Source organism: Pseudochaenichthys georgianus, chromosome 5 (genome assembly GCF_902827115.2).
Source record: "Pseudochaenichthys georgianus chromosome 5, fPseGeo1.2, whole genome shotgun sequence".
In the NCBI taxonomy this organism is placed as follows: Eukaryota; Metazoa; Chordata; class Actinopteri; order Perciformes; family Channichthyidae; genus Pseudochaenichthys; species Pseudochaenichthys georgianus.
Genome location: NC_047507.1, coordinates 28,241,404 through 28,266,858, shown reverse-complemented (window position 1 = coordinate 28,266,858; position 25,455 = coordinate 28,241,404). Strand labels below are relative to the sequence as shown.

The following is a 25,455-nucleotide window of genomic DNA, read 5'->3' as shown; positions in this document are numbered from 1 at the left end:
GGTGGTCTCCGCCAGCACAACAGGTGACTTATCGTCAGTATGTGATCCGTGACCACTGTCAAACTCATCCCATGTGCATCCTGCCCGAATCATTGTGCTGCAGAAAATGAAACACTGAAGTCAATAGCGTTGCACAGAATTGTCAAACAGCCAGCCCTCAGATCCACACTGCGGTTTCCAAACACGCAGAATACATTTCCATTGAACTTTTGTGAAGGTCTTTCATGGCAGAGCAACAAACCCCAGAGGAGCTATGGCATGAAAATATCTTTCAATATTAATAGAATATTAGCTCACATAAAGGTGAATGACTGAAGGATTGTGTTTCAACACTGCAGGGGGGGTAAGGGGAAGGAGGTTAATTCTCTGATCCAAGGGTAGATTTGTATCATTGTTTGTAGATAGAAAGGGTTTTTTCAGGGGGATTGGATCATGTCTTTTCTCTCTTTTCTTCAGTGCACTGTGGTGGATGGCCTAGTCTGATTAATCTTAATGAATTATGCAAATAAGCCTTTATCTCAAATGATTTAGCAATGTTTCTGTATTGTTTTATGAATGCACTTTTGAATTACTCTGTATAATCACGTAGCCTTCCTCAGTCGTGCGCTGTTTGTAATTCATCGCCAGCTCTTTATTAAATCCATGGTGGTCTCCGGTGTATTGCATGTTGAAATGAGAAATTAGTCATTACTGTAATTTAATGATTTCTAACCAAACAAGAGGCAACCTGTATCGCTAAGCATAGCAACACCCCACACGCCTCCCATTCAGCGCCAGTCCCTCGGGTCTGATCTGTAGGAGCGAGCCATCTACATTTTTGCTTAATTAATTACGTTTAGTGTAAGGAGTATTCTGCGGTGAATGCACTGTTTCAATTACAGTCAGAAATTGACTTACAAAATATAAAATTCCCCATAAAGCAGTGGTGTTTTTGGAGTCTAGACACTGTTAGAATTAAAGCGTTCTCTGCCTCAATGAGTAGATTTATGCAGACTTATCATATCAACCAACATTTCTCTGATAACCAATGGTACACTGATGTTACGCTGATGTTTGTCTTGCAGTGATTAACATGACAGCTATAGAGAAAATGTACATTTCAGATGTGTCTCTTATTAGCACATCAGAGGCGGGGCCACTTTATTAAATGCCATGGCTCCATGCCCCTAAGGTGTAAATGTCACATGCAGGTGAGAAACAAATATATCGGCCTCCTGCCTCTAACCTGCTTCCACAGAGAGGGGGGATGGAGCTGCATGTTGATATCAGTAATGATAGTCAGCACAGTATATATGTGCCAAAATAGATGGGAATCACACTCGCCTTGGACTACACACGTTCAGATGAATAGCATAGCCTAGGCTAAACAAAATATGTCTGTCTTCTTCCCTTTTTTGTCTCTAAGCCTTTATTGACATGGACTAGCAATTCCTATGGGATTTCTAAATGGCAGCGATATGCTAAAAATCATTCGGTCCCCCACCCACCACCAGTCGATGTTTGGTGATGGAAATCATTACGTTACCACCATAAAAGCAGCTTTGGATTTCGTTTTTGGAAATGCTACAAACAGGATTAGGGTTGTGTTTGGGGGAGAGCTAATTATGAGTCTCTCCCCGGACCAGATTTCAGATGGCTCTGTGTGAAGTCTGTTCATTTTAAGAAACAGTGCCATGAGATTTCCCCCTTACACTTTTGAACATGGCCTATTTTTACACTTGCTGAATTTCACATTTTCAGTTCCAACACAACATTGATGTGAGCGCTCCACCTCTTTCTCCTTATTTTTAGTCAAATGATTTGCTTTATCTGCTTATTTAAAGTTTCAAAAGCTCCTGCATATACAGCACTTTGGACGAGTACACAAAGAGCCACAGAACAGTCTGCAAAAACTCAGATTTGACCGAACACTGATATCCATTGAGTTAGATTTATTGAGTTAATATTGACATTTGTAATCAATGGTAGTCACCAGGCTTTTAAAACAACAGATACCATTAAAACATTTTGGCAGAACTTAGCTGTGTTGACCGTTTATCATTACATTTTTTCTGGGTTTTATTGTTGTGGCATCGTCTTTCAAAACAAGACCTGACATCCTAACAAACTTAATAAAAGCCAAACACTTGTTTCAACTCAACAAAGAAAGAAGAGATATCTCCGCTCCATAAGGCTAAAAGGAATGAAAACGCTTATGATCCACTCGATCTTCAACACAGATATGAATCAAGAGTCTTCGGGGCTCTTTGTGGCGAGGAAATAACACAAAGGTTTCACATCACGTGGTTTTGTTTTTAGGGTGATATTTTTTTTTCTGGTGTAATCCACAGTCTTTTAGTCAATAAATATCTTCATGTTTGAGCTTTGTAGTCCATAGGAATAAAACTATAATACAAAGAGAGATTTGGTGGGCAGTAGAGTTCAGAGACAGCTACTGTTGATGCTGGATCTAAAGTCAGGAATCTTTTTGGATACGTAGTCTTATATGATGCTCGCCGGGCCTTTTCCTCCAGTTGTTCAGTGGAATGTCCGTGATTATTGTCCTTGCTGGTCCCTGTCTCCACCAATCCTCCAAAAACACATGATATCCAAATGTCCTGTGCTGTTGGTCAAATAAACAAACGTCTGGTACCAAACAAGGCTATCCTCCGAACAGACGACTATCGTGTGACCTAGAAGGAGAAAAGAAGAAAAGAAAAGAGGTAGAAATTAGAAGATTGTGTCATGAATGGATGCTGTGGGTAAAGAACAAATTCACTCAAATAGTTTGAGTAACATTCATTCAACACCAATGCTTTCTGTCACGGCAGAAACAACTGTGAAAGGAGTGGAATTATTAAACCAACGTGTTACTGTTAAGCCATCTTAAATAGCAATGTATCAACAACAAAATAAGAAATGCTTAAATATGTCTCAAATTGAAAAATCCAGTTTGCAAGAATTATGGTTTTGTCACTCAATATGAAAATGTTTCATATTTTTCTAAAATACTTCTCTGTTCCAACAATCTAAGATTATGCTTCATTTTGTTGAAATAGGGGCTGCATTCTTAGTTTTTTTTAAGATGCAAGGAATTTTATGCTCTAGATTAATTGAGAAATAGTTTTGCTAGAATGCCATCCAATAGTTTATAATGTTCCTTGAGCCAAAATGTAATTTTAGTGACCAACGGTGAAAAGCCTAAAGGTATTCAGCTGACAAATAAGAAAACAAGCGTATATTTACATTTGACAATTCATCGATAGAAAATGTATTTATGGCATTCTGGTGTAAAAAATTGCTAAACCACACCATGTTAGAATGCTTACTAGAAAAACCAAGATTGTAAACACAACTAACAAAACATACTACAAATCAGCAACTGAATATTGTCTTTCTGAGGTTTGCCTCTAAATCAAATAACTGCTGACTCATGTTTCTGCTGTGGACTAATAACTGATAACTAATCATTTCAGCTCAATTTATAAATGTCGCTCATCCAAAAAAGCTCTGGTTTTGGGTGCTGCACTCTTCTGAAACAGCCCATCTGTCTAAATTGTGAAAGGTTCAAGCTGTGAGTATATTCCCAGCTGGTATGTTTAAAATTCAAAGCTCTGTGGTGTAACGTAATGAGAAGAGAGTCAGCAGCTAGGAGTCAGACGTAATGCAAAGAACATCATGCTCAATGGTTATCATGCAAACAGTGGACAAATTATTATTCATGATTGCCTACTGCTGGCATAAGCATTCACACACGTTTTTATGAATATTAATCCCAGAGATTGAAGGATGTAGTTTGTACGACTCACTTCAAGCACAGCTCTAAAAATACTCTGGGAGGTGGATTCTGTTCCTTGTTGCCCTTTAAAAAGTAGAACACAAGTAACTTTTTGACTTGCCCTCTGATGAAGGAAGCACTATAAAACCAACGCAGTAAGCACGCGCACACTTCATGCAAGTGTTTCTGTGTGAATATTTTCACATTACTATCATTTAATTAGCGGTTAGCGGGGGGTCACCAGTGGAACCAGCAGGGGCTTAACACACACAACCAGTCTTCCAAGAAAAACAATTCTTATATTTGAGGAGGAGAGATTTTTCTGCTGCTTAGAGCTGCAGCTGTAGACACAGTGCTTGCTGTTTTGGGAGACGCAAATTAATTTACACTTCCGAGTGACAGCCCTCAGGAATCATGATGTGAGAGAGCATATGACATTCATATTGTGTTGCTTTGGCTACAGCAGCAGCAGCAGCAGGCTGTAGACAAACATTCATGCATTAAGTAAAAGCGTATTATATGGTCCCAACATAATCAGATGCCAATGTTTTTGGAGATGGCCTCCAGCATATTTCTGCTGGCAAAAATACTTTGGATCTGCTGCAGAGGCGTTATTATCAGCACCGTTATGTTGAGTATTGTTGTAATGACAGTTTTTATGTACAGTTTCTATTTTACATAAGTTCACAGCTCTTTCTCATTATATAAAACATAAAAAGTAATAAGATACAGGGCCAGCTTAAAAAGAGGAATTTTAAGGGGACGTATTGCGCTCATTTTCAGGGTTATAGTTGTATTGTGTGCCTCTGCTGTGACATGTTTACATGCAAAAAGCTCTTTATTGTTCTCTTACTGCCTGTGCTGCATCACCTCTTTTCACCCTCTGTCTGAAACCAGAGCCCAGTCTGCTCTGATTGGTTAGCTGGTCGGCTTTGTTGTGATTGGTCAACTGTTTAGAAATGTCCTGCCCCTCTTAGACTATCACGTACAATGTGTCGGGTACTGGCCAATATAAGAATGTAACATAGTGATGTAATTATGTTACGGAAGTAAACCTAGGAGTTCAATCGAGATGTTTCAGACAGGGGGGAGTGTTTGGGAGAGAAACTCCATCCAGCGTCAACTTTGGGATTTTAGCCTTTGGAGACCATTTTCCTGCACAAAACCTATATAACAAACTAGAGGAATGGGAAAACCCTATAAAGCATAATATGGCTTCTTTAACTTCATAAGTAAGAAGTGTTAGGGATTAAAAGTTGTTGGAGTAACTCCAAACAAAAACAATGCATCGTGCAGCAGGCACAAAACAAGTGAAGCCAAGTGGAGCATTATGAAAACAATTAGCATGCTGCAGTGTCTTAGTTTGTCACTGTGAGGGTATCGATGGGTAGACATACAAAGGGGAATCAGCGGAACAAACAGCAGCTCCTTAGTGTTTGATGCGTAAGCTGCTTTAAGATGAAAGACCACACTCCACTGGTCAGCTGTAGGTTCAAAATCCCATTGACAAAAACATCTAAGAACTTACCTTTGATGGAGAGTTACTGAAGCACATGCATGAGTAGCCAGTACTCAATATTATAGCGTCGTTAAACATGTCTTAATTCTTTGGACTCCTTTGACATTTTATATTTAAAGATGTGATGCAGTGCCACATGTGTTAACTGCAGGTAAGGTCAGGCTCCTGTGATGTCTTAATGGACTATACAAAACAAATCAATCATCAATAGAGTGATTTAGCTCCTCTTTTCAGGCTACCAATCGACTAAATGTCTCATGCAGTCCTTCAGCCTTTTAACACCAAAAATCACTTTGTTCACGCAGTGTTTTCTGACTGAAAACACAGGGGTCAACAATCTAGCACACAGCATGGTCAATTACAAAGACACTTGTCAGTGATTTTAAATACAAAATTAGACATATTTAAGGGCTGATTAAAACCAACAGCAGTAATTTGGTGCTAAACTTTTGACAAGTTTTTTTAACAATTAGTTAATTGAGGTTGGATTTAAGAGCCTGTGAGTTCAGCTTCTAAAAGATCTGCAAATATGCCCTCTTGTGTAAAATTATGAATACTTTCTTCACAGTGATTAATAACAACAGGGGAGTCTAAATTCATTGTATTTGATGATGTTTAATAAGTGCATCAAACATATTTTGGGTAAAGGGTTAAAACACAGATCAGAGTGCAGTCATGGCAGCAGTGCCCTCTGCTTTGTTTCATGTACCAACAGACACAGGTGGCAGTGTTTGTGGATGGAAAGCCAGAAGCAGAAGAAGTCAAATAAAATGTTTTGGATTCACCAAGTGTATCTACTGAACTTAGCGATTCAATAGAAATCCTATTGCACTACTGCACCTATGAGCTGTCCTTAATCTGCAGGTCAGTTACAGAAACAGCCAATGAGCTGATCGTGTAACGAGTGACTGCCTTCATTAAACATGCATGCACACAATGATGTGCACATGGATTTAGAATTACATTTGAGCAAGTCCTTTCCATCTTCCAACAGAAGCGAAGGGAAATCGGCCAAAATAATTCAACCAAAACACATGTTACTGTTCAATAACGACATTCCAAGCTTCAAGTCATTATGCAGCTTGTTACAAATGTTTTACACACTTGTGGTTCAGTAAGGCCTTTATCCAATGTGTCTCAAAAGGAAATCCATCTCAGACAGCTATCCATCACTATCCCTCAACACATTCTGAACAAGCATCGCGGCACCTGTCAAGTGGAATGGCTCCGTGGTCCTTCTGATCCCTGATTGATAGTAAGTGAAAAGCAGGAGCTGCCAGGGTTATAATTCCTGACATTACCAGCAGGACTATAAAACTAGCTGCTCCCGGACATGCAGAGAAAGAGCGAACAACTGGCCTGCAGGGTGTTGAGACGCCTGATTTATTGATGGGACTTCATCATGAGGTGAAACGACACCATCATGTATTATCAACAGTGCCACCGCTGGACATCAAAGAAGAAATCATTTATAGTATTATTCAAGGCATGTACTGCATTGGAGGAGTTACACCATTATTATGTTTTTACTTTGAGGAAATAACAACTAAAAAGCTTGCAGTAATAGAATCACAGAGTATAGCAGTATAAGCTTTTTGTGGCACAACAGATTAGCTTTCCAGATATGTAACATAACAATTTTAAATATATAAAAATAGGAACAGAGTACTATGGTTTGTTGTTTGATGTCACATTAAATCAAGTATGTTTTCTTAATTGGTGTGCCTTCTCAAATCTTGCTTTTGAAGCTTGCTTAAAGGTAGGGTAGGTAATTCACTTCAGAAACACTTTTTGTTATATTTCATGGAATGCTCTTAACATCCCGATAGCAATGAATACATTAAATGTTTTGACAATAAATCCATAAAAAAATGTCATCTGTGGAAGCCGTAGTGCTGTAAAAAGCACGACCAATCATTTTAGCCAGCCCGGCTAAAGTAACTGGATGGCCTACCTGCCTGTCAGCCTTCCATCTGTGCACAAACTTATCTCGTGCCCTCATTGGTCATGTGCGCGTTCGTGTGTTGGAGGAGGGGCTCTGTGAGGAAGTGGCAGATTTTTTCCAGCTGTGTATTTTCAAATTCTAGCGATCTCGAGCCGGTTTCTCCAAAATTACCTACCCCACCTTTAAGAAGCCAGATAATCGATATAGTCTTGAAAACCTAGAAGCCTGTAATTGATTAGACATAATCTTGAGACTTGTTCTGATAATGTATGATTTAATTGAACCCTGACTTTATATTAAAGAAGGTCAAATGTATCTTTAATGTTCTTGTTATGTATAATTGTATAAGAATTTGAAATTGACCAATCAGAATAGAGTATTCTACCAGTCTGTGTAATAATATATATTTTAAAGCTTTATATTTGCTCCTGTTTAACAACTTCCTCCTACTTTCTTACCATGCATCAATGGACAACATTGATACAAATTCTTTGTTTGTGTAATCTTACTCAGCAATAAGAACACTTCTGATCCTTCAACGACAAAAGTTGTACTTTGTCTGGTATTTAAGCCAATATATAGGATTCAAAGTTCAAATTTCAAGCCATTTCGAAAGACCCGGCATCAATTTTCTCAAAAAGGAACCGTCCCTTCTTCCTTTTATTACTCGGGTGATGCTAACTGTGCAGGACGCTCGGGTACAGAGGGCCCCACTGACACAGGCAGACCCTGGCCCTCTGTGGGAGGCAACAGGGTCACGAGCATGGAGTGAGCCCCGCTGACTCCCAAATCAAAAAAGAGTTGAGGTTCTGACGGGTTCTACTAGCCACCTGGACCCCTGCTTGTCTTTGCTTCTGTTTCTGTTTCTGCTTTCCCGTGGCTGTGTGAGAGGGCATCAATTATTAACCCGGCTAAAATAAAAAGCTCTACTTCGTCCAGGCCAGCTGTAGCCATGCATAATGGAGGAGGCAGCTCAACTACAGGCATTTGGTGAGTCAAACACTGAGCTGTGATGGATGGCTAAAAGCCCAATATGACCCCCCCTCCTCTCACCCGTCAACTTCAGGTCCACCACACCCTGACACCCAGAACACAGGTCCAGATAACCTCTATTAATCTCTGAAGTGCCACAGCTTGAGCCCCCCTGGCCTGCCTCAGCACATCCCGACGATTTGGCTTCCTGGAGGGATTTTTGTTTGTTGTTTGTTTGTCTTTCTCCTGCCTTTGCTTGCCTTTGTGTTTCTTCTTGCTGGCACTTTTGAAGTGATATGCAAGCCTGTTCTGACTTTTCAAAGGCAGGACCCGACTCGGGCTTGCTCTCTCTTTCATCTGAAACCATGAGGGTGAGATGGAGCCACGTGAGCGGGATGCTCAGGCCCCCACAGGCTGTCTTTTCCAATGTGTGTACTTTCACACTGATATTTCAGAGGTGATAATTGATTTTCCAATCGCTCAGTTGTCATGTGCTATATTTCTTATTTTTCACCTCAAGCTGAGGAGTCTCACGATAACATTGCTTCTGCATTATATTTTACCTTGATAAAAAAATAAATGTTCAGCTGAAAGTTGATCTCAGATTGTATTAATTACTTACTTGTCACTTCGATTATTATTATTCAAGTGGATTAATCTGACAAATGTTCATTCATCCCTTCAATTAAGATGTCTGTGAAATTATATAGTAGATCCATGCAGAAACAAGACAAATGCCTGCTGTTGAATACATTAAAGTGACACATCATGTTTATTCATGAATCATTTTGACACTAATATTCTGTAGTTTGGTCCTGTGTTAATACAAGCCCAGATCTCAGCTTGTGATGAAAACACTCACAATATATATTTATTTGTAAGATTATTAAGGAGAGCATTGCTAACATAGAATGGGCACTAATGTATATTCTTGAGTTCTGATCAATTGAATTGCCCTTGCATTTACACAGTGGGTGGCCTAATACCAAAAGCTTGACAGAACAAGTTCATAAATGTCATCAAGAAAAATAAATGAATTTTAAACAATTGTCCTTAAATTGATATTAACCCGTAGCTAAATGAACAATCTACCAATTCATTATTCACAGGAGAACTGCTTAAATAGTAGGATACAAGCTAAAAAACGGGATGAAGTCTTTAGGCCAGGGGTCTCCAACCTTTCTTCATCTGAGAGCTACTTTGAAAAAATGAAAGTGGCCAAGAGCTACTTGCATCACATCGCTTACATTTATTCACGTAGTATATAATATATTGGTACAGTATAGCCCTCATCAGTTGAATTAAGCTATACTTTTGTACACGTGTGAAATTGCAATACCTAAAGCTTATCACAAATCTTAACTTCACATCAAGGTCCAAGAAAACGAAAATTTCTCACATATCATTATGGCCGACATAGTGAGTACATCACTGAGAATTCACATAAATGTCCTTAATCACCACCTGACAAGCATCTATGGCACATGTGCAAAATAAGTAGCATTCACTCTTTTTCACAGTTTGTGAAATGAATGGCACATGGAGTCCATCATAAAGGTGTATGCTGGAGTGGACCCACTTAGGTTCACTCTAATAGAGTCATTTAAATGTTCATCACTCAGTCTTGTTCTGTATTTAGATTTCATGTCAGAAAAAGCTGCTCACAAAGTTATGTAGAACAGAACTAAATAAAGCAGACATTTTCAGTGCTGCTTGGTGAATGTTCTTATAGTTTTCTGGGTCTACAAGGCCCCAGACATGTTGAGAGTTTTGCTGAGACTTCAGCTGAACATGATTTTGGAGATTTATAACCTCCATCTCCACAGGATTGACACTGAACAGTTCAGCTAAAAAAGGACACTGAATGTCCTGAATGTCTTTGGTTGAATCACAAACATGACTTAAGTCTGAACACAGCAGACAACAGGAGTATTTACAACAGCATTATAAAAACAAAAATAGTGCATGTGGGTGCACACTTACATTCTCTGTCTTACTGTTACATAAATCCCATGAATGTATGAGATTAAGTTAGCTTCATCATCTCTCAATCAGTGATCCTGTCACTCATTATTTGCAGTGAGGGGGCGGGGTTTGGAGGAACGGAGAGGAGACGGTGATCTCGGAAGCTTTCCTGCCTTCATAAACTTTACACAAGTATTTATCAACTGAAAATAGCAAGAGGACATTCATACTCTGCAATCCAAGACTTGATTAAATCTACCAAAAACCTGACATGACGATAACGAGTGTTTTTCTAAAACCACAAATCCCTCCCTGTGTGTCTCTGAGCCGCAGCGACAGGGCCTGATTCAGAGCGGGTCATTCTGCTGTTGGTTCTGGACTGGTGTTGCTGGAGAAAGCAGACTGGTGTGTGGTGTCGCTGTGCTGCTGTTACATCTCTTCCTTGAGCTCTGCGTCACCACCCCAATTTGATATATTTGTGTGACGGAAAAAATTCTAAAATAAAAAAACGTTATTGTCCAGCCGCGGCCGAAAAATCAAGAAGCAACCACACGCTATAATCGAGCGCCGAGCTACTGAAAAGCTGCCCGCGAGCAACCGGTAGCTCGCGATCGACGTGTTGGAGAGCCCTGCTTTAGGCAGACCATGAACAGAAGATTTAGCGTCTGGACGCTAATGCTAAATGCTATCAGAGAATCCTGTGCTTTGTCTGTTTTCTTTCGAACAGCAGACAGACAGACAGCAACTTAAAATAGTAAACTGATGCTCCAGTAGTGCATGAAGAATTATTTGGCTGTATCATGCACAGCATTGGATGTTTTTATCGTGTTTATTTGGGAGCAGCTTCAGCAGAACATCTTTGTCTGTCCCCCAGTGTTGCCACAGTAGGCTACTGCTTTGCTCACTTCACAATCTACTTGCCTCTACCAAATTTGCTACTAGAGTAAAAATACAATAAAATGACTATACTTAAGACTCCTACAACAAATCGCGAGATGTAGCTAAATAAAAAGCAGAGCCCCACTCACCCCTTTTTAAGTCGATGCTTCAAGAAATACTTCAGTGACTGAGACCCTGTGAGTTACATCTTCCTCTCCTGCTGCCTCCTACTCTGCTGGTCTATGCTCCCTTGTTTCTTTCTTTTCCAACCCTCCTCCAATATTCTAGGGTCAGATTTCTTAACAACTTTTATCCGAGGTCATAGCCAGACTTTTTTGCATCATAATTTATAAATATCTACCATCAGCCTTGGAATAGTTTTGTGAATTAAACCCACCTTGGTTGTCTTCACTTTGTTTCCTGTACTGCAGCTCCATCCTTTGAGATCCGGCAGCACTTTACATTCCTCCCCGTCCATGCAGGGATGCATCTGGCACCACCACTTCTGTGCCACTATGGATGCTGAGAGCAAAATACAAGAAAAACAAAACAGTTTTAAAAAAATGGCAGCAAGGAGGCAATTAACAACACACTGTTGGAAAGTGTAGGAAGAAGCTGTTTAAGCTTGCTTAATGCCACACTTCATTTACCATCTAGTTGCTAAATGTGTCTATTTACTATTTAGTGCTGGGTAGGTGTGTGTTCAGAAGCCAGACCATTTAAATACTCTTCAAAACCTAGCTTGCAATTCACTTGGACATAACCTTGAGACTTGAACTGATAATTGTATTTAAACACTGTCTTCATATTCAAATTCAAATGTATCTAATCGTATAAGTTATTTAAAGTTAAGACATAATGTGCAGCGAGCTGGTCAGTAATAAATAAAGAACAAAGTCCTTCATTCCTCCTTAACAGCAGTCTCTTAGCAAGACTTAACAACCTCTGAAATATCCAAATTGACTAATCAGAATAGAGAATTCCACTAAGCCGTGTAATAAGAAGTTTTATTTTACATGTCCTCCTGTTTTCCAACTTCCTCTCACTGTTTTTAGTTATTCACCACTGTACAAGATGGCAATCCCTTGAATGTGTAAACAACAATAATGATTCTGATCTTTAATCGACAAGAAAGAAAACCTTTTTTGTTTTTTAAATGGCGGCAAGGAGGCAATTATCAACATGCTGTTTGAAAGTGTAGGAAGGTTCTGCTGGTAGGAGCAACAAGAGGTGCCTGTGGTTTCTACAGTATACACATCACAGGGATTGAAATAGTTTGATCTCGGAGGAGGTACGTCGTCAGCCCTGCCCTGGTATGTTTTCAGGTCTGAATTACGGGTTGTGGGTCAATGTCAAGCTGATGAGTGTTCTGTGCAGGAGCGTGCAGTGTGAGCAGGGTGAATGTTAGTATGTAGGAGGGGTATTAAAGAGTGCAGCAAAGGTTGGCTTTTCAAGGTCTAAAGTTGCTCCAAGGAGTCCTTAGGGGTGAAGCATCATCCTCAGACATTTCATAAGTGAAACGAGAACTGTCGTAATGGAGGATGCCCCTGTCGGAGCCATTAAAGTGAAAAGGGGAGATAGGGATCGATTCACCTGTAACTGAGGCCACTTTTGACATGATATCAAATGACCTGGCCTTCTGACTACTCTAGCTGAACACACATGGCGTCGCCTCCACACAAAAGGGTGAGTGAATAAACTGGTGGGAGATTGGATTTTTGGAGATTATAAAAGCTTCCAGACACAGGAACAGGGTCACAGAAATCTCAACACTATCTTTTTCTCCTTCCCTACAATAAACCTCTTTTCCCAGATAATCAGGGAAATAAGCACCAGAGGCACAGTGACAGGTGTGGCAGATTCTGTACCTGTGTCGCATTTCTACCCGAATCAGAAGTCAGTCATTACAGAAACTATAATGAGGATCCTGGCATACCGTCTACACAGGATGGAGCCGCTCTTGTTGTTCCCGCCACCTGTCCAGGGAAGCAGGAGCACTTGACAGTCTGGGATCTCTCCTCGATCTTGTTCTTGTTGCAGCATCGGTGTGCCGCAATCACCTCACAGGTTCCCGCTTTCACATGAACTGGAAGCACAAACACACACAGGGATGAGAATGCATCTGACGATCACTGCGGCAGTAACTCCATCTTGTGACAAAAGCATTGACAAAAAATATCAGGGTTATAATGATATGTTATAATAATAATAATAATAATAATAATGCATTACATTTTTTATTAGAGCGCTTTTACAGGTGCTCAAAGCGCTTTACAAGTACACATTACACATATTAGACATGTCATTACTGCGGACATTACCCACAGGAGCAAATGCGGGTAAAGTGTCTTGCCCAAGGACACAACGGCCTGACGCAGTGGCGGCCGAGGCGGGATTCGAACTGGAGTTCACCAACGCTCTAACCACTGCGCCAAAACCGCCCCCTTATGTGTTTAATGTACACAAGGGGTACATGTTTTTGCTTGATTAAGCTTGTGTTATTTTAAATCCCATGAAAAGAAAAAGCCTGTTCTCTTTCTGACTTCACTGTCTACGTCACTTAACTGCAAGTCTTTGTGTTTCTAACGATGTATCTTGTAGGATTAATTTATCTTTAAGGTGATGTTATTTCTCAGAGCTGAGCACTGCAGTTTTTAGAAAACATGACTCAAACAGAAGCAAAAACTCAATTTGTTGGGGACTTTTTTTATATGCGGATTATTACGCATTATTTGATATTAAGAGAACCAAAATACAAACAGTGCTCAGGCTCATCACACTGAAGGAACATGTGTGTCTAGTTAATGTGTTTTCAATAGTTCTGTACAACAATGGACATCTATGTCACAGTGGATTAAGAAATGAAATACCTTTTTGACATTCCATTCGAAGACAACTTCATTTACACATTTTGAGCATGTTTTATATGAAATCAAGAGGACTGGTGCAAAGAAGATGATTCAGTGTATTCTTGAAGAAGATTGACACCCTTCTCTAAATGTGAAGCTACTGTTAGCTTAGCACTAAGACTGTGGACAAAGGAGGGCACAGTCTGGCTGAGGGTATTTGAGTAGTGTTAAGCACAGTCTTGTTTCAAACCTCTGATCACAGTGGCTACTTGAAATCCAGGTCACCCCCCCGGTGGAGGAGCCTGACTTTGAACCCCAGTGCAGCCCCACCTGTCCACATACCCTTGAATAACATACTTAATCCACTGACCTTGCACCCCCACCAGAGGATGAAAAGAGGTAATTTCTCCATAAGGATTACACTAATGTGGTAATACAACATCAACAACTCGAACATCACTAAACTGCTTATCTAGGTGAAAGAACATTACAATATCAATTACAAGGACACATATTCATTGCTATTAAGTTAGATCAAACATCAATACTGCCATCTATTTTATATTCATTAGTTTCTACATAGACTCATCACTATTCTGAGCACGTTTGAGTATTTACACGTGAGAAGCAGGATTAGAAGGGTGAAATAAATAAATAAAATAGCATTTGAAAAGTTTTGACATTCCTTTCAGATAAGCCTTAATTATGCCTGTAAAGATTTTCAATTTGGGACTTGACTTGAGAATAGATTGCAGTGCGCTTCCACCTTCCCATTAGCTAGCAATCCTGAAATCTCATCTACAACATTAAAAACATTTTGCTTCCAATCAATAAGGTGCTATTCACATTCCCACAAAAGGCAAGACAACAATGGCCGATTGAGTGACTTTCACCGAGCAGAAACGTACTGATGCGCAGCACGCAGGTCAGGCTCCGTGCCCTTGATGTGATTATCTTTAAGCCACCAGCACGCCCCCGATCAAAGTTAATTTAAAAAGTTGGGATAACTCAGATAGAATATTCAAACTTTGTTTTAGAGATAGATGTGCGTGGACAATAGGCAATTACAAGAGGTTCAACGGGTGAAGATAATTATTGTTACCTGATTATACGGTAGAATAAATAACATGTTAGCTGAAAGAAAGTGCTCAAAATGTTAACTGGCCGGCATTACAAATCATAAATGAAGACAGCAATGAAATGAGATTTCTCTTTTTCTCCACTGATGTAATGCAAAAGTAAACTCAACCTTTACTCAAGTAGAAGTACAGATACTCCTGTTTAAAAATACTCTGGTAAAAGTAGAAATACTGACTAAACTTCTTTACTCAAGTAAAAGTAAAGAAGTATGGGCTTCGAAATGTACTTAAGTAAAAAGTACCCATAACTACCAGCTGTTTTAAAGAGTAACTGACCTCCCTTTATATTAATAGAACAATAATGTCATTGTTAGCTAAGGAACGTTTCGTTGCTGAACAACGGCAACATGACAACGTTTTCATTGGTCCCTCTTCTTTAGAGAAGACCAGGAAATGATGGATACACAGATCGTGTTCAAATCAATAGGCACGCAATGACTCTAAATCATAAGATATAACTGATATCACTCAGAGATAACTGAAAGCCTTTCAAATGTTCTTGCAAAATGTTTCGCTTCGTTAGATGTAGCATTGCTGTATTTACGACCACTTTGCTGTGATGTGAAAAGGAGGAGAGACTATGAGCTGGGTCTGGCCTGGGACTCTGGACTCATTAAGGTGCAGGAAGCGGCGGCTTGGGTTGCCCGTGTGGAGAGAGCAGCTGATTAAAACCTCAGCTGCTGGCGGAGGTCGCTGACTCTGAGGCTGGACTCAATACCACCATGCAGGGTGGACAGAATGAGGGTTCAGAGGGCAGGGCGCCCTGGTCCGCACAAGCTGGTAACAATCCTTATGAGAAGAAACATCCATGAACTGTCTGACTGCTGTTGGTACAATAAACTGAGTGTCTGCGCTGCAAGACAATGGAGCGGGGAAAGTGTATTAAAACATCGGGAAAAGAAATACACTGAAATAATAAGAGAGGGAAAAGGTAGACAAAGACGTGGAATATATTGGGTGGAAAAAACAATGGAGAGAATAACTAATCCTAAAAGGAAAGGTTTGTCATTTTGCAAACACGTAATGTTAGTGTTAGATGACAAGGTACTACTCCATTGAGGAAGATAGATATTTTAGATTAGCATAACTCACTGTAATTACAAAATGTGTTTATGATTAGGGGTTCTAAAGAAAACTAGGCTAGTTTCAAGTCAATGTATATCACAAAATGGTATAATTTATTTCACATAGATTCAAAAGATGTAGCGATGAAAGCTCCTAATATTGTATTTAATTTGCTATACCTTACATTTGTAATACCTGTTAAAAAATGTTGTTTGTTTACATTCATGTTTCCATTATAATTACACTTTTTTCTTTTTTGATTTTGCTATTCGTATTTCAAAAGGTGTTGACTTTGGCTACTTAAGGGTTCTGGATGTTTCTTTGCTGGAACAAATAAATAAGAACAAAATGAAAAAGGAATATTTTGTTTTCAACACTTCAGTGGCAGCAACATTCTTTTATGAATAATTGAACATTCATTTATTATTAAGAAAACCCTCTGGGCATATTTCAAACAACCAGATGTGTATATTACTGCTATTTTTTCTCTTGCACCGTCAGTCAAACATTGATGTATGCAAACATACCAGAGCTGCAGATGGGCAGGTATGTTTTGTTCAAGGACACTTTGACGGTGGTTGGAGGACCATTGACCCTCTGCTTCCCTGGTTGTGAAACGGTCTGTCTAACCACCTGAGTGACCCTGTCTTCACATTACAAACTAAACTCTTTATGTGGGACCAACTGAGTGTGAGCGTCGTGAGGTCAAACATACATGTACTGCAGGACATGGACTCCCTGTTTCTCTCCTCCATGTGATGTTTGTGTGTTGTGGTGTGTGTGTTAAACTTTCACAACACCCGTGATCAATACATTTCTATTAAAGCACTTAGGGCTGTCATCAGTTAGAATCACCAGGTACCGACGTCAGTGCCACGGAGAGACAAAGACAGGTGAAAGGACAGAGAGCACTAATGAGAGCTGGCATGAGGCCCAACCCTGCAGCCGATCAATAGCACTCTGAAGCCAAGCACTCCGCACTACAATCATATGCATCGATCGCTGATTGATAAATAGCAATACGTATCCAGAACCTGCTGGAAAAAATAAGGAGAATCCCCTTGTTCTGCCCTTTTCATTAAACAATAAAAATAACATGTTTGACATAAAATACTAATATATGTTTCAAGTCCAGAACATGCATTAAAAGATGGCTCTCAACATTGAAATTGAACAAGTAGCAGGTTTTTTGTGACAGTAAATGTAAAGCATGGTGAGTCAAGTTACCATGATAACTTCTTCTCAGAGTTTTAAAGTGAAACTTGGAGTATTACATTTGCCAAACATGGCAACAATACATGAACACATGCATGTCATCAAAGGGGCTTTGTTTAACAACATGGTCAAATTATTTTAAACAAAAAATATGGTGTTACCACAAACCAAAATGTTATCTAAACTCGACCGTGGTTGATTGAATGAAACTGGTTACTCTCTGACAAGCTGTCTGTTATCTTATTTATAAAACTACTATGTGTCAACCACTGTGACGTACACAGCACTGTGCTTTAGTTCAAAAAAGTGTGGCACATCTGAACCAGAAATACAAACCTGTCATTACTTTTATGAGGAAACAAGGCGTTTATAAATAAGACTTTGCAATGTGTGAATCCTCTGACACAAAAAAGGAAGAGTTGACGGATGCACTCTCTTTTTGATTAGCTTTTTTTAACAAGTCACATTGCCCGCTGAAATTAATAAAAGAGAACAGTTTCCTTTGACTTTATTAAATATATATACTGTATATATAGTCATTTATTCACATATGACGTCCTTGCATTTTATTCTCATAAACATGTTTTTAAGTCCCAAATGTCTAAGAATTCATCAGAGATTTTGAATTATCTGTTCAAATAGCTGATCTGATCACTGATCTGATCACATAAATATATTAAAAAAAAAATACTATTATCAATGGTTGCAGATCCAAGGACAAACTGATACAAAATATGTATTTTTAATATATTAACAGAGTTTTTAAGCTGACTTCTAGAACATCTGCTCCTATATAGGCCACATTTACATTAAAAGTAGGATGTAATTTGTCCTTTAACTCAAAAATAAATCCGGTCCCAGCTCAAAAAGCCCTCGAGAAATCCCTCTGGAGACTGAATCTTATGGTGCAAAGCAAAGCTGGACATTAATTTCTGTTCTGAAACTCCTTACCATTCACTGGGTAAAGTGCTCTCCTGCTTTCTTCCTAAAATAACATCTAAGCCACAGTCTGCCTTCAGTTTCTGCAGCAATCAAACAATTGATGTAACATATAGGTAGACGGCGTCCAGAACAACACACTGTTCTCACTGTCAGCCGCGTGACCGCCCATATCATCCTCACCTGCCCAGTGGAGTGTGAGATACAGGGATGGAGGCACAACAGGGAAACATGAGAAACAGCAGCACGGCGTTGATTTGATTCCTGACAGCAAGACATCTCTTATCGCAACCAACCAGAATCAGAAGTAAACCATGTGTAAAATATAATGCACAGGAGGTTTCATGTGTGATTGTGACATGGGGAGGTATTATGTTAAAAACACTATCATTAAGTCCTAGCAAGAATCTGTCATTGGAATACAATTATGTATGAATTATTTGAATAGAGTAATTTTGGTGCAACAATTTTGTTCGCGTTGTAACAAAATTGGCAAAAAAAATGACATTTCTGAAACAGCGTAAGACATACCTGGAGATATATAATCTGCTACCATTGGTAGAAAAGTTCAGTTTTTAAATATATATGTTCAATGTGAGACTGAATGTTTTAGAAAAATTGATTGGGAAACACCATAGCAAACTGCAAGCAAGAAAAACATGCCTTTAAAAAGTTTCACATCACAAAGAATTCATTCAAATTGACATCCATTACTTCTCAGAGTTAGTGTTACATACACAAACTATAGGTTACTTACGTAACCCCAGTCCTCAGAGTAACATGAAGTGAGATGTCTCACTAAGGGATGCACCTCATCGCGGAGCAAACAGAAGCATCAATCTCATTACGCCAATCCTGATTGGCTGGTGATCTTGACGTCAGCGTCAGGGAATTCACGCCCTATAAGTAGCCTGCGCCACAACGCATGCATCATTCAAAATAAGCACCTCTTCTCGCTTCACCATAGCAAGGAGGGCCGTCTGGTGAGACATCTCACTTCATGTTACCCTGAGTACTGGGGTTACGTAAGTAACCTATAGTTCTCATTCATAACACTCCGTTCGATGTCTCACTATGGGAAATTGTAGCTCCCGTATTGCCAGACGAGCTTATCTCGAAGATCACCGATCAACCAGAACTTAACAGGTAGAGTTCTGACTCAACAAGGTGCCCAGCACTGCTCGGGCCACGCTTGGAGCGGAGACGTCTAGCCTGTAAAAGCGGACAAAAGTGAGCGGCGAGGACCAGCTCGCCGCTGCACAGATGTCTTGGATGGAAACACCCTTGAACAAAGCCCAGGATGTAGCCAGGCCCCGAGTCGAGTGAGCCCGCAGACCAGAAGGTGCTTGCAAACTCTGACTCGTATAGGCCAAAGCAATTGCCTCCGCGATCCAGTGGGAGAGCCGTTGCTTAGTAACAGGTTTACCCTTGTGAGGGTTAGCCCAGGACACAAATAGTTGGTCATTAAGACGAAGCTCCTTTGATCTGTCCATATATGTGTGTAAAGCACGGACTGGACACAACAGATCCTGCTGCTGCTCCCCGGAGGAAACCAGCGGCGGAGGAAATGCCTCAATGTCAATCGGGGTACACGAACCAACCACCTTTGGTGTAAAGGCAGGGTTGGGCTTCAACAACACTCTTGTTTGCCCTGGGGCGAACTGAGTGCATGAGGGATGTACAGACAGTGCATGAATATCACTGACCCGTTTAGCGGATGCCAGGGCCAGTAACAGCACTGTCTTGAGTGACAGATGTTTCATGTCAGCTCCTTCCAGGGGTTCAAATGGGGTCATTCTGAGCCCATTTAAAACCACTGCCAGGTCCCATAAGGGCACCAGTGACCTGGAGACAGGGAGGAGCCTGCGAGTTCCCTTCATAAAACGGCAGACCAAAGGATGTTGGCTAGCCGTCTTACCCTCAAAGCCCACATGGCATGCAGCAATAGCAGCCAGGTACACTTTGATCGTGGAGAAAGCTCTGTGTTTATCGATCAAGTCCTGTAGGAATGATAGAATCACCCCGACAGGACATTGAAAAGAGACGTGTCCTTCTTGAAGGCACCACTCCTCAAACACCCTCCACTTACAGTCGTAAAGAGACCTGGTGGAGGAAGCTCTCGCACTCTGAATAGTGTTTATCACCTTCTGAGGGAGTCCCACTGTATTCAGATTGTACCACTCACGGGTCAGGCCCATAGTGCCCCGCGCTCTGGGCGTGGGTGAAGGATCGCCCCCCCCCCGCCTGAGACAATCTGTCTCTGCGTGGTGGGGGCTGCCATGACTGCCCGCAAAACAGCTGATATATCCCCGCCAGCCCGTACGTTGCGGGCTAGGGCGGAGCCATCAGGATAAGTGTGTGGCGTTGCTCCTTCACTCTGGCCAGAGTTGGGGGTAACAGAGCCAGGGGTGGGAACGCGTACAGAGGACCCGGAGGTCAATCGTGTACGAGTGTGTCCCCGCCTAACAGTGCGTTTAAATCGTGCATTAAAGAGAACAGCTGTCATTGAGCATTTTTTCTTTATGCGGACAGATTTAACACGGCTCTGCCGTAACGCACCCACAGCGGACTCACGGTCTTTGGATGAGGAGTCCAGTCTGCATAGAGTGGTGCACCTCTGGACAGTAATTCTGTCCCGCGGTGCATCACTCCCCGTACCTGTGTCGCTCTCAGAGAGAGGAGACGTCTGCCGCTCCAAGGGATCAGTTTGTGTGCCAGTGTGTGTGACTGGAGACAACGCAACCTCCCTTGGCGGTTCATACACGATATCGTGTTGTCTGTCCTCACGAGGACATGGTGTCCTCTGAGAGAAGGCAGGACGCGTTTTAGGGTGGGGAACACCGCTAAAAGCTCCGGGTGAAGCTGGAGGTCTCTGCTCCAGAGACCCCTCACCGGGCGACCTTCGTAAATACCCTATCAGCCTGTCTGACATGCGTCCGTGGTGACCACCTTCCGCGAAAGGACAGCACCCGTAGGCGCGTCCCGTACTAGAAAAGTCGGGTGTATTGCCACTACGCATTACATAATAACCAATACTCTCCGCACGCCGTGGCGCGCGGGGTTTAGTTTTATTATGAGACCCATGTTGAGTGGGTGCTTTACGAGGACATTTGTCTGCGTAATCTGACTCTGCTCGGCGGGCATTATAGATAAAACCCTCCTTTCTAGGAGAGAGAGAACCTTTCTCTCCAGAATATGGGTTGACTCTCTCTGGGCTTGTGAAAACAGATAGTGTGTAACTGTTTTGAGAAGCCCAGGCAGATGTCGTGAGTATCTCCTGCTGTATGCTCCTTAGAGCCAGCTGAGATGTCACGCTTATGGAGCGTCCACACTACAGCTTCAAAAAAAGCTTGGAGCTGGGCGTGTCTGGAGCTTGGGGATTTTATTCAAGCAACACGACCAACAACCAATCACATGAATCTCCTGCCCCCGACATACAAAGCAAAAAACCCCGGGGATTTTATGCGAGCAATATATATATAAACTCCCCAAACCAGTTTCACCCACTGTCTCTGCCACCTCCCTCCATGCCTGGCTCCTCCGGTTTGTATCCCGGTAGGTGAAGAGGGTCTGGTCATACAAACCGGGTGATTTGCTACGGCGATAGTTAGTTTCTCCTCCAACTTTTTTTGAAATATAGAAATGAACGGCGGGATATCTCTCCCAGCTTAGACGCGGTTTGATTGGCTACGGCTTCAGCTGTCAGATTTTGCGAAACGGGATTTGATTGGCTGTCGCTGGCTACTCCGGCGTCTCCGGCGTCAGAAGTTCAACTTCTGTCGCCGGAGACGCCGGAGACGGACCGCTCTGCTACCCACAATTCAGTTCGGCGAAAAAGCGAGGCAACGTGACGTCACCCCATTGAAAGTGAATGGGCAGATTGGAGCTTTCGACGCTGTCGACGCTCTCGACGCTGTAGTGTGGACGGGCCGCTACGGCTCCAGCCGGCACTGCGCATGTGCGTGACGGTGGTGCCCTTAAGGCTTTAGTGTATCATTATGCAGCCAACAGAAACATTGAAAGTCACCTACTGTATGATGTGTCCTTGGTAATGTCACTACAGCAGAATTCTGGATGTATTCACGGCGCTAGGTAAATGTTTGTAATCTCCAAGAAACTACAACATGACAAAAGGAAAAGCCACACAGTCTTAAATATCAATGCCCCGTTACATAACCTCAGACAGGGACATATTCAGATAAGGTTATTTCATGGTTAGCTACACCACTCTGAGGCTGAATTACCAACATCAGGGAAACACTGATAAGGGCAAAATATGATTCCTTTTTTAATGAATTGGTTGCAAACAGCAGAGAAATCAATACGCAGTTAATTACAGGCAGGATGTAACTGTTATCAGCTGTGTACACTCATCTTCACGCCTACTCAAGTAGCTGACATCGTACGGCAGAACATAATTACTGAAGTACATGACAGCTTATAAGTTTAATAATTAAGACAATAACAGCAATTTACAGTCATTTAAAAAACACAGTAATCAAGAACCTGCTTATCTAAACACCAAGTGTACAGATTCAACAAGCCTTTGATAACAATTCATTGGAAGAGATATCAAGTGCCTGAATATGTTAAAGGGGACCTATCATGAAAAATGCACTTTTGCACGTCTTTTATACATGAATATGTGTCCCCGGTGTGTCAGGGAACTCACCAAAGAGGTTTCTCAATGCTCAAATTTCCCCTCCTCGACTCCTCGGTCCTCCGGTAGTGACCCGGAAATGAATTTCAGCTCGCCATGTTGAAGGACATCTAATTTCTTTAAATGCACATCGAGGACCGAGCATCGAGCATCGAGGACGCTCTCTGGAGGAGCTCTAACCGAGGAGACACTGATGGGTCCTCCACGGATGCATTTCCGGGAACGGTGGAGGCGTGACGCACGGCCCGAGTTATCTCAGCCAATGACAGCTCTGCATGCATCCCCTGGATATTATTTTAGAAACTGCTTTCATCGCGTCGCGATGAACAGGCCTACTCTCTTTATTTTCTTTAGTTTAGTAGATATCTACAAACAAAGAGTCGATATTTTTCTAAGACCATTTAGTGCTTCACATAATAAAATACACAACGGCTGTAGCCTGATTATGCTTTAGGAGCTGTAGGTGTGTGTGGTACAGTGTGTAGGTGTGTGTGTTGTACAGTGTTTAGGTGCGTGTTGTACAGTGTGTAGGTGTGTGTGTTGTACAGTGTTTAGGTGCGTGTTGTACAGTGTGTAGGTGTGTGTGTTGTACAGTGTGTAGGTGCGTGTTGTACAGTGTGTAGGTGTGTGTGTTGTACAGTGTGTAGGTGTGTGTGTTGTACAGTGTGTAGGTGCGTGTTGTACAGTGTGTAGGTGTGCGTGTTGTACAGTGTGTAGGTGTGTGTGTGTTGTACAGTGTGTAGGTGTGTGTTGTACAGTGTGTAGGTGTGTGTGTTGTACAGTGTGTAGGTGTGTGTGTTGTACAGTGTGTAGGTGCGTGTTGTACAGTGTGTAGGTGTGTGTGTTGTACAGTGCGTAGATGCGGCGGACAGACGGGTCTCAGTTGGTTTGGTGCCCTATGCTTACTTCTAATACGTATACAACTTTTGGCATGTATCCAGTCTCTGATTGTGTTACGTTATTATGAGAGTGCTCTCATACTTGTTTGATTCTGAAATTGTATATATTTATATAAATATGTGTGTGTGTGTGTGTCCGCATCTGTAGCCTGTTATTGTCTCATTATACCGCACTGTCAATGAATCAAAGTAAATATATAAGTCATCATGAACACATCTGTCCATCAGACAGAGGTCCTGCTGCTTCCCCTCCTCTCTCCTCGGTTCCCCTCCTCAGTCCTCCGCTCACATCTCCTGTGGGCGGGACTAAGTATAGAGGATAGGAGTCGAGGAGGGGACATTTAAGAATTGAGAAACATCTCAAGTGTCAGAAAACACAACCCTCTCTCTTTTCCTCCATACCCAAATCTCTAAAAAACGGGGCTGCAAAGGATCTGATACAGATTTGAAAATTCTCTGACGTCAGGAACGAGGAGCTCCGCCTATATGGCCAACTCTCCACCTATCAGGGGAATGTGGGGTTGGGCCACGGCCGGCCATTGCCGCTCGAAAGCGCTGGAGACGCTGTAGTACATATGCCAGGCCTGTAAGTGGCGCTGTAGTCTGCCACAAAAGCAGCGAAGAAGACTTCCCGCGCATGGATGCCATGGTTTCCCTTCTGTTTATTCTCCACTGTGGCTCTTTTTCTCCCTCCCCGAGGCAAGCGTTTGCTCCTGCTGCTGTAATTCAATGCAATCCCTCCCTCGCTGTAATTCTCTCCGGTAGTCCACCAGCAGATGACAAACACCTTCCTCTCCGCCTCTTCCAAGGAACAAGGGGACCGTGCAGCAGAGTTTCAGTTCGATTTTTTTTCGCCGGTCAACATGTCCGTTAAAGTTTAAATCTTCCGGACAAAATTAGAAAAGTGCCGGTCAAAGGTCTTCTTTGTTTTTTATTGAGCTTTAAAACAAATGAATAATAATTCCTTGCATTTATTATAGCGCTTTTCCAGTGCTCAAAGCGCTTTACAGATACACATTACACATTTTTTTTTTAATACATGCAATGGTCACTGTGGACAATACCCACAGGAGCAAGTTCAGGTGAAGTGTCTTGCCCAAGGACACAACGGCTTTACAGACGCAGCAGCGGCGGGTTTCACCCCTTGAGTGCACTGCGCCACACCGTCCATCTTCACGCCTCAAAGTTATCGAGGCGCTTTTACAAGTACACATTGATATTATACATGTACTGTGGACAATACCCACAGGAGCAAATCCGGGTGAAGTGTCTTGCCCAAGGATACAACGGCCTGACGCAGTGGCGGCAGGAGCAGGTTTCGATCTGGAGTTCCCCAGCACCCCCTAGATCTGATGATCAGATGCACAGACCACTGCGCCACCCGAATAATGACTCTATATAATCATATAAGAATAAAACACGGAGGACGGAGATCTCTTTTTCTCCCCCTCTTCTGACAGCCCAGCAGCTGATCTCAAAGCACGCTCCCCTCTCCTGCAGGGGGGCGTGGTCAGCTGCAGCTCATTTGCATTAAAGCTACGTCACAGAATCAGCCCCTGCAAAAACAGGGCTGGAAAGAGCAAATAGAGAGAAATGAGGCATGGCTAAAATGCAGGATCTGTTTGGTATTTAAAAAAAAAAATTATATTTAT

General features: G+C 41.8%; 1 protein-coding gene across 1 annotated transcript in view; it reads right to left on the bottom strand.

Moving 5' to 3' along the window:
- Nucleotides 1-1,941: 1,941 nt before the first annotated feature.
- The window catches only part of tafa3a (TAFA chemokine like family member 3a), a 128,543-nt gene continuing 105,029 nt past the window's right edge, over nucleotides 1,942-25,455 (bottom strand). Inside the window, exons 3-5 of the mRNA XM_034083580.1 lie at nucleotides 12,974-13,123; nucleotides 11,435-11,559; nucleotides 1,942-2,672 (exon numbers count right to left, since the gene is read on the bottom strand). Coding sequence (XP_033939471.1) covers nucleotides 2,661-2,672; nucleotides 11,435-11,559; nucleotides 12,974-13,123 — 287 coding nt within the window. The 3' untranslated portion in view covers nucleotides 1,942-2,660. The remainder of the gene's footprint in view (nucleotides 2,673-11,434; nucleotides 11,560-12,973; nucleotides 13,124-25,455) is intronic.